At 40.0% G+C, this 13,372-nt stretch overlaps 1 protein-coding gene across 1 annotated transcript; it reads left to right on the top strand.

The window, feature by feature from the left end:
- The first annotated feature begins 4,331 nt into the window (after positions 1-4,331).
- Positions 4,332-11,377, top strand: ERMN (ermin). The gene is made up of 3 exons (XM_030209636.1): positions 4,332-4,572; positions 7,738-7,830; positions 10,926-11,377. Exons 1-3 carry the CDS (start codon positions 4,332-4,334, stop codon positions 11,375-11,377), a joined length of 786 nt encoding a protein of 261 aa, XP_030065496.1.
- The last annotated feature ends 1,995 nt before the right edge of the window (positions 11,378-13,372 follow it).

Below are 13,372 nucleotides of genomic sequence, written 5' to 3' on the forward strand. Positions count from 1 at the left end.
TCTTGCCCTTCCCTTTAAAGTCTAGCACCTGTCCCCCTCTATCTCCTTCCCAGTGGCCTCTTCAATTAAAGATAATTGATGAATTTCTAAATTCTCAACTGGAGAATTTAGAAAATTCATCAAGAGCTACTAATTTGAGGATTTTGCCATTTCCATTTACTCACTATCTTTCATCTATGCAGTTATTCAAAACGTATTTGAAAGACATTTTGCAATTGTCTTTTGAACCTTCTGATATTAAGCTTATGTGTTATCTTCCTAGAGGACTGAAGGTCCTTGAGGTCCCTCCCCTAAAGAATCTAAAAAGTAAGAATGAATCAAACATCAGTCTTGTACAGCAGCATGTGCAGCAACAATATTCATCGGTTTCAACCCACACATCTCTAGTATAAACAGTTCTTTCCTTCCATCATATTATATCATCTGTTTAAACAGAGTTGAATACAACTATGATTTCAATTACTTGATCTTGTAGGTGTTCCCTGCATTTAAGCTTAGGGTAACAGCATGTAACTGTATATAAAATTTGTCTCCCAAGAGCAGTAGAGTGTTATCTGCACCATATGATGCAAACTAGCCATTTGTGTAAATGTTAATGTTCTCCTTAAGCCGTGGGGAGAAGGGCAGCTTAAATAACAAATTATTGTTTCTTTTTTGTCAAATCATTTTATTATTAAAAAAAGAACAGAATATGAAACAGATGACATTTCGATTCTTCACAATTCCATTATAGACCATAAACATGTCAAACAACTATTTAAAATCAGAAAAGTGACTTTCTTAGAAACCATATAACCTCTCTTCAAAGATCATGCACTTCTGCTGCCCAGCACTTCACCCCCAAAGCTAAATTACCTATTCCTTTACAAATTAAATTTTCTAATTTACAAAACAACAGGCTTTTTGCCAGCCATATCCAATCCCTTTCTTCTGAGCCATTCACAACTCTTTATCCATGTAAACTTCCTCTGGATTTATTACAATGGTGAGAAATATTCATAAAGGGCTAGATTCTATGCGGTGCCTGAAAAATCCATGTGATATGCTTAAATTTTATAGAATCTACTTAAATGTCCATGTGGTATTTAGAATACGATGAGCTTCTCTCCACGCAACCAAATTTGGTTGCGTCCATTTAGGCCATGTTTTACTTGGCCTAAATCCCAACTCTTAAATTAGGCGCAGAGTGGGTATATTCTATAATGATGTGCAAAGATTTTCAAAATGCCTATGACCTCACCTTAGTAAAAGACCCCCTTAGTGCAAAAACTATTGGGAAGGATGCCTAGAGTGTGCTTGCAGATTCTGCATTAAAATGACTACTTAGGAGACACTGAGTAGACCTGCACTAATTGTACAATTGTCAGAGCACAGTATATGCCATGCACTAGCTCCAATATACTCTCCACACCCATCTTCCATCCATACCCCACCTACAGTAGTAACCATCCCCTAACAAATCATGCATGAATTAGCACTTGCAAACAGCTAAAATAACACATAACCAGTTACTGTGTTTGTGTGGTAGCAGTTAATGTGTGCTAATTCACGTATTAAGTGCCTATTACACTTTACTAAAAGGACCCCTGTGTGTGTTATCTTACCTAGCTATGAAATTGTTGGTTGCTGGGAGATAGTTGATTTGTTTTGCTCTGGTTTGTATGATTTCTAAAAAATATTAAAATGTTTGAACTAATACAGATATGACTGCTGTTTCATTTTTGAGTTCTTTTAAACTTCTGGAGAGTATACCATTGAGTCCCGGTGATCTTTAATTTGTCAATTTGCTCCATTACATATTCCAGATTTACCACAATGTGCTTTAGTTCCTGAGTCATCACCATCAATGAGTGTTTCTGGTATGGGTATTTATCCAACATCCCTTTCAGTAAAGACTCAAGAAAAAATGTTTTTCAGGTATGGCCTCATTCTCCCTCATTGTCCATTTTAGCCCTTGGTTATCTAATGCCCAACAGACTCCCTGACAAACACCTTGGTATGAATATACTTCAAAAATGTCATTATTAATTTTTTCCTCTATGGCAAACTTCCTTTCAAATTGGATTTATTTTATTAAAGCTTAACCTTTAATTTGCCATTCTTTGTGCTCTTTCCTTTTTGAAAGATATGTTTTTGGCATAAATAGCCTTTTTGTATTCACTATTTAACTATGTTGGCAGTGCTTTGGTTTTGTTGACCTTTTCCCACTTACATTTGGTCTGGGGCAGTATTCACAATGGAGTAGGGTAGTTAGTGGGGTTCCTCAGGGGTCTGTGCTAGGACTGCTGCTTTTTAATATATTTATAAATGATTTAGAGATGGGAGTAACTAGCGTGGTAATTAAATTTGCTGATGACACAAAGTTATTTAAAGTCGTTAACTCGCGAGAGGATTGTGAAAAATTACAGAAGGACCTTACGAGACTGGGAGACTGGGTGGCTAAATGGCAGATGACGTTTAATGTGACCAAGTGCAAGGTGATGCATGTGGGAAAAAAGAACCTGAATTATAGCTACGTCATGCAAGGTTCCACGTTAGGAGTTACGGACCAAGAAAGGGATCTGGGTGTTGTCGTCGATAATACACTGAAACCTTCTGCTCAGTGTGCTGCTGTGGCTAGGAAAGTGAATAGAATATTGGGTATTATTAGGAAAGGTATGGAAAACAGGTGTGAGGATGTTATAATGCCATTATATCGCTCCATGGTGCAACCGCACCTTGAGTATTGTGTTCAATTCTAGTCGCTGCATCTCAAAAAAGATATTCCAGAGTTGGAAAAGGTGCAGCGAAGGGCGACTAAAATGATAGTGGGGATGGGATGACTTCCCTATGAAGAAAGACTAAGGAGGCTAGGGCTTTTCAGCTTGGAGAAGAGACGGCTGAGGGGAGACATGATAGAGGTATATAAAATAATGAGTGGAGTGAAACAGGTGGATGTGAAGCGTCTGTTCACACTTTCCAAAAATACTAGGACTAGGGGGCATGCGATAAAACTACAGTGCAGTAAATTTAAAACAAATCGGAGAAACCTTTTCTTCACCCAACGCATAATTAAACTCTGGAATTCGTTGCCAGAGAATGTGGTGAAGGCGGTTAGCTTGGCAGAGTTTAAAAAGGGGTTAGACGGTTTCCTAAAGGACAAGTCCATAAACCATTACTAAATGGACTTGGGAAAAATCCACAATTCCAGGAATAACATGTATAGAGTGTTTGTACGTTTGGGAAGCTTGCCAGGTGCCCTTGGCCTGGATTGGCCGCTGTCGTGGACAGGATGCTGGGCTCGATGGACGCTTGGTCTTTTCCCAGTGTGGCATTACTTATGTACTTATGGACATCAAAGTGTCTATGCCTCTTGTAAACCTTTAACCTTTGCAACTACTATGTTAAGTTTCTTTCTAAATTCCTGAGGGGCTGCCAGACTGAAGGTGGGACTGCGCTACCACTAGGACAACCTATACTTAAAAGTTTGCCCAGAGAGGGATTCCCTGCCCTTCTGGAACAGAGTAAAGGGGACACATGGCTCCTCAGGTATTTGTTAAAGACTGAGAGAGTGAGCTAAATGGTCCAGCAAGGATGAACTTGCAATGTCTCAACATGGTGTAAACTGACGTGTTGTTACCATTTTATCAATGCTGTACTCTGGATTTTGAATTTAATAGGGTAAAATAATCTGATTTATTTTTTCAAAAATAAAATGAACACATTGTCTGATTTTATTTATTTATTACATTTGTATCCTACATTTTCCCGCATAGCAGTAGGCTCAATGGTATGAGTGTTTAATAGTAGTCTAGCTTTATTAGACCAAAAGCTGTTTGGGAATGTTAAGCAGGTTATACATAACTAATGTGATGAAAGGTGGTCACTTGCTGTGGATTAAAGACTTAGAACAAATGTTGCTCCAGTTTTAAGGAACTGCACAAAGAGCCATTATGACAAAACTACACAATCACTGTTTATTCCCAGTAGGCTGACATGCTGAATGTTGCCCTCTACATTCCAGCACAAAAGATTCATTACTTCAGATGTTTTGTCTATGTAAATGAAAAAAAAAATCAGTGCATTTAATTATGCAAATGGAAAATGCAAGCAACAGAGAAGTCTGATTGGCTAAGTTTTAGAAAGGAAATGCTGGCCAGTCTTGACTAAATCCTCTCCTATAGTTGCTGTAAGCTTTCAGATGAAGAAATTGTTGACTGTTAGAGAAAAAAAGCTGAGAACAGAAAAGTAAAGATCACATTGTTGATGGTATTACAAAACTTTAGGTTCTTTTACCTTAAGGAACGTGTGTTTATCAAGAAAATAATTGGACAGAGCACTCAATTTTAATCATGTCAGATGAAGCCATAACCTCCACAAGCATGCCTGAGTACAATGAAAACACACCCAGTGAAGACACCCAGGTACCGATCATTGATAAACCTATTGGAATGGTTCGCTTTGAGAATATAAAACTTGGATCTGAAGATACTTTTGTACAAGAAAATCAAGCAGAAAATAAGAAGATTGCACATGATATTTCAAAATCTAGAAGTTCAATCCAGCTGCTGAACGAGGACATGAAAACAGAAGGTATTGTGACTCATGTCATTTAAAAACTGAAATTGCTTTTTGACATTATACTGGTGACAAGATGCATTACATGTGCTTTTATTTCAAATGTCTGAAGATGATATTGAGAATTCAAAATGAGCAAATAGTTGTCAAACCTGAGCTTAATATATAATTTAAGCAGTGTGTAAAGAATACAAAGGTTGATAGGGACAGTAAGACCTATCCATTCTGAACTTCCTTTCCTGCAGGAGTGGACCCCTTTAGATCTCCAAATTAGCCTCATTTCTTGCATGTTCTTATTTCATGCTTTCTTGAATTCTATAACTGTTTTGCCTCCTCCATCTCTACATCAGAGGCTGCTGCTCCATGTATCCACCATCTTACGAAGAAATATCTATTTATGTTACTCTTCCTTTTTTAGTAAATTATATAAAAAAGCAGGACTAAAAGATGTCAGTCCAATAATTCTTTTTATAAACTCAAAATATAGATGTCATCAGAGAACTGTGTCTCAATCTGTTGCTCATATTGATTTCTATCCAGCACCACTCAAGATAAATTGTGAAACTATCGTAAACATTGTGGAGACAGATATGTCTTGGTTAAATTCACAATGTTTTCGATGGTTTCACACTTTATCCCTAGAAGAATGAATGGCATTTAAATCTTTGCAGAATAACATGGATATAATTATTAAACCTGCTGATAAAGGGGAAACCATAGTGGAGATGGATAGAGATCAACATGTGCAAATAGTCCCATGTTTAAAAACAATAATTTAAGGGCCCTTCTACAAAAAAGTGTTATGTTTTGGGCTTAACGTGCTATACTATGGGATTTTAAGGGCGGCAAACCCACCTGCATCAAGAAGGGGCATTCCCACTATTTGTTATTGTAGGTGGTGCGTTAACATTCGGATTAATGTGTGGTACTTGCTCACAGTTAATGTGGAAGCACTTGGGTCTATTTTCTATATATGGCACCTAACAAATCATCGCTGAAAAATACCCATGTAAACAGTATTCTATAAGCCATGCCTAAAGTTCAGCATGTTTTATAGAATACATGCTTAAGTGGAGAGTCGTGCGTAAATTTAGGCATAGCCATTTCCCTCGCCTAAATTTAAATGTGAAGTACCATTATTCTGTAATTATGTGTGTAACTTGAAGCCACACCCTTGTTCACCCTGAAATACCAATGACCCATTTCCATGCCCCCTTTTTTGGACTGCATGTAAATTTGAGGTGCAGATCCTGCACCTAACTTTACATGTGTTGATCCCAATTAAATCTAATTAATGCTAATAAGTGATTGTTGAAAGCCAATTATTTGAACTAATTGGCTTGTTATTGAAATAAATTGCGCATGCAAATTAGGACTGCACCTAAATCTGTGCACACAATTTTTGGTGTGCTTTATAGAATCGGGGGTTACTGCCTCCTATTTAGCTAACGTTTCCATGCCCACTCTCCACCCACACCATGCCCCCTCATAGAAACATTCAGTAACACACAGTTTAACATGTGGAAACAGGGAAGCTACTGCAAAATTCCTTAGTTCAATCTTGCAGTTGCCTGCTTCACTGTGTTAATTGTGTGTTAAGGTCTTAAAACCCTTTAGTAGAAGGGCCCCTTAGCTATTTAGTTATATTTTTGTTTTTCTTTTTTTAATCTTCATTTTACCCCATGAGTGTTATATCATGAATTTTATAATTCCTTTGCCACTGAAAAATACATGTTCATTTTTTTGTGTTATTAATATTGAAACATTTGATTGTCTGTCATATCCCTGCTCCACCTAGCTTCTATGGTATGTATATTTAGGGGAGACATTAACAAGGTGTGTTAAAAGATGAGCTCTTACCATATTTTGAATTACCACAGGAGTGAGTGGTAGCAGAGCATATATTTTTTGGAGCTGCCCAAGCTCCACCTCCAAACCCAGCCCCCAGCCCCGATGGTTCCTTCCATGGCATCCAGCATCTCTCTCCTTCCCTCTCTCTCAACCATCCCCCCCCCCCATGGCATCAAGCATGTCTCTCCTTCCCTCCCTCTCAACCCCCCATGAAGTTCAGCATCCCTAGTTCCTACACCTCTTCAGCATCTCTCTCCTCCCCCTCCCCTTCTTTCTATGGTCTCACACATGTCTTTCTTTCCCTCCTCCTCTCATGGACTTCAGCATTCATGCCCTTCCTTTCCCACCACCCTGCAATGAGGTGTTTGCTTACCTTATTCCTCTGGGGCAATGACTCTACAATTTGTATAAGATGAGGCATCAAACGGCCAGCCATTGGGGGGCCTTGACCATCTGTTCATGCTCATCTTAAGACCTGCTTGTTTCTGTCCCCTCCAAAACAGGAAGTCTGGAGGGAGCAGGAGCTGACAGGCCTTGAGCATGCACAGATGCTCAAGGCCCACATTGGCCAGATGTGCAATACCTCTTCTTATGCAGATTGTAGAATTGCTACCCCAGGGGAGCAAGGTAAGTAAATAAACAGTTCACAGGGGAGGGAGGCAGGGAAGGAAAATTTTGGGGGTGTCATGGTACCAGCAGCTCCTACGTTGCAATGCCTATGGCAAATGAATAATGACGCCTATGGCAAATGAATAGTGCTGCTTGCCAGTGGCGTACTAAGGGGGGGGGGGCGGTGGGGGCAGTCCGCCCCGGGTGCACCGCTGGGGGGTGCTGCGGCGCGCGCCTGCTATGAGAGTTCGCTAACTTCTCTCGTTCGCTGCAGCTCCCTCTGCCCCAGAACAGGTTACTTCCTGTTCCGGGGCAGAGGGAGCTGCAGCGAACGATCAAAGTTAGTAAACTCGCAGCAGGCATGCGCTGCGGCACCCCCCTCAGCGGCATACACCCGGGGGGCTCTTTTGCGGGGGGGGGGGGTCTTTCGCCGGGGGGGGGGGTCCGCGCTGCATCGGGGGGGGGGGGGGGGGGGGCGCTGCCCCGGGTGTCCGCCCCCCTAGGAACGCCACTGCTGCTTGCGAGTCACTTTGCATGTAGCTTTATTTCATGGGCCTGGGAGCATTGGGTTTATGTACACTGCAAGCCGTGTTATAGTATTTACATATGTACATGAAAGCTATTGTATATAATACCTAAAGTATATGACTTATTAATGGTACTACATGGAATTTTAATCAGTATATTTGTACTGTCAATTCTGTCTTGCATCTTCTAAAGAAAAACAGGTCGAAAATAGCTCTTTAATGGAAGAGGGTAGAAATAGCATGTCCTCCCACGAATCAAGAATTAATGAAATGGCAGCAAGGAAAGGTAACAAGAAATACTATACAGCTTAACTTAGCAATGTTGAAGAAAACTAAACAATTTAACATGATGTGGGGGATATAAAATGCTTTTTAACAGTAAACAATAAACAGTGCCAAGGTAATGATAATAAACATGCAATCAGCATGACTTAATTTGCAGACTAGCGAATAATATAAGACAAGAGAGGCATGGCTGATTAAAAGATTGGCTTGACTAAAGATTGGCCATGTTGAAATCCCCCTTCCCCACTGGTTTATAGTATTGCAGTTTCAGTACAATTTTCAATAGCCTGCAGTGTTCATAAAGCACATGGGTACTTTGAGCATGAGTATATTATGGGCCAGATTGTATATATGGCACTTAATAAATCCATGTGGAAAACATTTATACTTTAGTGTAGTGTATAAACAGTGCTAAGATTTAGGCGTGCTATATAGAATATGCTTAGTTGATTTCCTAGTGCTTAAAACTATGTGCCTCCATTTACACCAACAAAAACGTGGCACAAATCTCGGCACATAGATTTAGGCGCAGAAGGCCATAATCTATAATAACATGTGTAAATTTCGGAACCCTCATGAAATGCCCATTTCCCTGCCTGTAACCACTCCCCTTTTTGCCTGCCTGCATTAGAAGTTAGGCACAGTGCATTAAGGAATATGCTTAATGAGTTGTGTGCGTAAAAACTAAATATTGCCAATTAGTGCTCATGATTGCTTAAGTGCTGTTATCAGCGCTGATTAGCTTATTAAGCCAATTAAGTTACATGCACTGTTATAGAATATGCCTGGATTTTGGCGCAGATCTCTAGGTGCCCTATATAGAATCCAGCAGTATGTGTGTATTGTTTAGAAATCTCAGCAGAGTAGTGGCCTTAATTTTATGTGTATTTTATGTATTTTTATAAATTTTAACTTGTGATATGTTTGTGGGTTTGTTTTATGACTGTATATGTAATACTTGTAATCCTTGAAGAATTGAGCAGAATATAAATGTATAAATAAATAGCATGTGCTTAGCGAATAAGCCCTTACTACTATACACTAATGACAAAATTAGTATATGGCCATTATTACCAGAAATAAGAATTTGGGCCATTTTACCCCAGCAGTAAAAATGGCCTTAGTCACTGTTTGGTAAAAGGGCTGCTAAGTGGGGTAGTTTTGTTCTGATTATTGTCAACAGAAAACTGTCCGCACAAGAATACAGGTGTAGCGTATGTACTTGACTATAAGCTGAGAAATATGGGCTTCAAAATGCCTAAAAAAAAAAAAGTCATCTAATCTAACACCCTGTAGTGCTAAGAGATTTAATTACCCCCACACACCCGTCGGCAGCATGACCTGGAATCTGGATCCACTTCCCTCTCTCCACCAATGCAGTTCGGCATCTCAGTTCCACCCCCCCCCCCCCCAATGTACCTTTAAACCTCTCTTTCTTTAGAGCAGTGGCAGTGCACCAGTACACCTAATACAATTTAATAAATATCATAATGTGCATATTAGCCCAGCACTTACCTTCAAAAATGGCAGCAACATTTTTTGCTAAGACTAATACTAAAGTATTATGAGATATATAGTTTCTAAAAAAAGACTTTGAAGGGTGATCCAATGAAGATCTGCACCACAACCATTTTCCTGAGTGAAACTGAGAAAGGAACTGATTGTTCCCTATGGTGTGAGCTGCTACCATATCTGATGGTCCCCATAAAAAGTTTAAACAAAATTTTTTGTTGTTGCATTGAGTATGATAGCTGAATGTATTCCTATGGGCATCTTTAGCATTTAGCGTGCGCCTATTTTTAATGCGCGCTAAAAACGCCAGCGTGCCTATGTAAAAGACTCGCTCTACGTGGAGGAGAAGACATCTTAAGGTTAAAATTAGAGAGTAAAAAGTTGTTAATAAGCAATACGGTTGGATTGTTGGTTTAATCATTATCATAATGAACATAACTATATTGAGGCAACAATTAAACTGCTCTTTAGACTATTGGCATGATGTTGTGATATTGCAGCACAGAGCCATTTAATCAACTATGGGGCCCCAGACAAACTTTTTGTGGATGCCCCCCCCCCCCCCAGTCCAGCAGCACAGCTTCCTTAGCCCCTTGCCAAATGGCAGAGCTTTTGTATTGGCCATGCCTTTTGATGGTTCTGCTGGTTCCACACCTATTCCCTGCCCATGACATGCTTCCTCCATTAAATATTGTTAAAAAATAATGAACGGTTAATGCACATAGAAGGGGAAATTAACACAAAATGCTGTAACAGATTTTACAGTAAATGCTTTTGAAGCATTAGGGCTTAATACTTTTTAGTAAAGGGGCCCATTAACTATTTGGAAAATGGAACCCTAAATTTACAATTTCTAAATATCTGGGAATAGAAGCCCTATGTGTAATGCATATGTATGTCTGGTTAGGGCAGTGGTTGGGGAATTAGGTTCAATTCCCACTGTAGCTCCTTGTGACTCTAGACAAATCATTTAATCCTCCATTGCCCTAGTTACAAAATAAGTACCTTTATAAAATATGCAAACCACATCAAATCCTATCTCCTTGACTTGAGTTTTTTTTTTTTTTTTTTTTAAAGAAAGCACGTAAGTTCAGCATGGCACTGAAGATATAACTGCTTTTGAAAACTGGGCCGGTTATGTTTGCATATTAGGTAATGGAGGGCCCAATATTAAGCCTGCAATGGTCAGTGGTTCTTAAGCCCAGATGTAAAATGTTGGGCCATATCTGAGCTCCAGCATTGAATATTCAGGTCAGTGAGTCACCTGGAAGTTAACTGGGTACCGGCTGATATTCAGACTGGTGCCCGGTTAGCCCAACAGATAAAGATAGGACAGCATTTTTGTTGTCTTAACTTTGTTTGCTTATTTAACTGTGAACTCGTTAAGTGCTGGCTTTTCCCAAGCTCCACCTACTGTCTGCCCTGGTCAGTGCTGATATTCAGTGGGACTGATAATTAAGTGCCAGTGGATATCAGCAGCCTGCCTGCTCATTGTGGTTTCAGTGGGCAACAACACAGAGATTAAACAACAATGTCTGGTGCATTAACAAATACCATTAAAACACTGATTGCTTCTTGGAACAGGAGAATCTGACACGGAAACACCAGTTGATAGCAGTGAAAATGAAATAACTTGCCAGGACCAGATGGCAGCTGAAGGAACTAAGGAGGAAACCTACAATTCATTAAGAAAGATCAAAGAAGTGGAAGAACTAGTTGATTCTGGAGAGAAAACCCAAGATGAATTACAAACAGCGAAAATAATGGAGGAACTAGAAATGAAGATGGTTGACCAGAACATGCAGTTGATAAAAGACCAGGGAAAAAATGAAAAGGAGTTATATTCAAGCAGGCAAGAAAATAGCCCCCAGTGCCCCCCTTTTGTCGGTTCTAGCACCCAGGTACTGCCAGGTTCAGGGAATAAACCTGATATCTCCAGACATAGTTATTCTAGATATGACACAGTATCATATCAAAAAATTAGAAAAGGAAATACCAAACAACGAGTAGATGAATTTGAGTCCATGAACTTATAAACTGATCTTGCTTGGATGTGTTCACTTGGTCTAGAGATTTCTGTTCATGCGGTACTAACTTGTGCACGATTTAGAATGATGACAGGATCATTCTACTCATTGCTTTCTGTAGCTGAGGTGGATGATATTCAGGAAACATCACAGTGAACATTTTGACCATATTGCTTCACTTTGAAGTTCTCTGATGTTGCAGAAAAATGATAGTGGGTGCCATTGTACTATACACAAAATTTATGATGCAAGATAAAATTTGTACAGTATCTCTATAGTCTGTGTTGAAATCATGAGGAAGTGTCCCCTGTTGAGAAGAAAATCAAAGTTTGCTAACATGATTTGATCTAAAGTAATCCCGATTGCTCAAACTTTATTATTAAACTAGTAAAAAAGGCCCGTTTCGGTATGAAATGGAACGGGCGCTAGCAAGGTTATCCCTCTCTCCCTCCCCTCCAAGTCCCACGGCCCCCTTTCTTCCCTTCCGATTTCCAGGCCCTCCCTCCCTCTCTCTCTCTCTCTCCCTCTCTCTCCTTCCCTCTGTCCCTCCCCCGAGTTCCAGTCCCCCCTCCTCTCTGTCTCACAGACATGTCCTTGCGATGCCTCCACCCCCGGCCCTCCCCTCCCTGACACTGTCCCTGCCCATCCCCCTATGTGCACGTCGGCCCCCCTCCAAAATCGCCAACCCCCCTCTGCTACCCTCCTCTCCCCCCTCTTACTGGGGTCCCGGCGGCAGCAGTGAAGAGCCGCGTGAGTCTGCTGCCCTCCCTTCTCTTTGCTCTCAGCTCTGACTCTGGTCCCGCCCTCATTTCCTGTTTCCGCAAGGGTGGGACCAGAGTCAGATTGAGAGCGAAGAGAAGAAAAGGCAGCAGACTCGCGAGGCTCTTCACTGCTGCCACCAGGACCCCGGTAAGAGGGGGGGAGGGGAGGGTAGCAGAGGGGGGGTTGGCGATTTTGGAGGGGGGGCGACATACATGTAGGGATGTCTCTGCCTGCTCCTGCTGTTCTTCAATGCGCGCCTCTCACTGGGATCGTAACCCCCTGCTGACGTCAGGCAAGCAGGGTTCTACTGCTGGCCAGTGACGTCAGCAGGTGGTTACGATCCCAGTGAGACACTTTGGAACGTTCACATAGCAAATTATTATACTAGATGAAGGAACCATAAAGGATGACTAATCAATCATGACATAGTTAAATGTATCTATGTATGATGGATACAATAAGTCATTGTTATTGTTTGGTTTAACAGTTAAGAAAAATTGGCAATTATACTTCAAATACCATATTAATTTATGTGTTGGATTCTTTAGTCATATGTTTGTACTTAAAGATGTATAGTCACAATAATTTTTGCTTTGTGAATAATTTTGCAACTTTTTGGAATTTTTTTTGTCTTTCTGTAAGACTTCATCTGTTAATTCAAAATGGTGAAAAGACAAAAATCTATAGTATTAGGTTGCCTTTTGTTTATTTGAATTCTTCTTATGTTGTTCTCAATAAAAAGCTATCACAATTTGCAAATAATGCTGTTTTCTATTCAAGTTTGTATTTCTATTTATATCATTACTATGCTATATAGACAATGTGGGCTGAAATACCCAAAGAGTTCTGTTGCAGATTTTAATTAAAATGGAAGCCCAAACTAATTCGAAGTAGGACCACAGAATCCAAGGTCGCTTGACAATTATTTCAGTAATAACAATTGTTCTATGCAATTTGAATTGAAACACAAACAACTTTATAGAATTTTAGTATTATACGAGATAATTTCTAAAAACTGAAGATAACCTGTTATTGTCAACATTACCAGATTAGATTGTCATATTGAGGATGATGTACTAATCTACAAAGACGTTCACAAATGAGTACCTGTTTTTGCAAAATTTAGTTATGAGATGCAAATGAGATCTTGGCTTATTTGCATGTCTTAGCTAAATTTTGCAAGAAATTTCTCATGTATTGCCAGAACCATGAGCTTTGCACAGCTGAGAATTTTTCAAAAAG

This window comes from Microcaecilia unicolor, chromosome 7, assembly GCF_901765095.1.
Source record: "Microcaecilia unicolor chromosome 7, aMicUni1.1, whole genome shotgun sequence".
Taxonomy (NCBI): domain Eukaryota; kingdom Metazoa; phylum Chordata; class Amphibia; order Gymnophiona; family Siphonopidae; genus Microcaecilia; species Microcaecilia unicolor.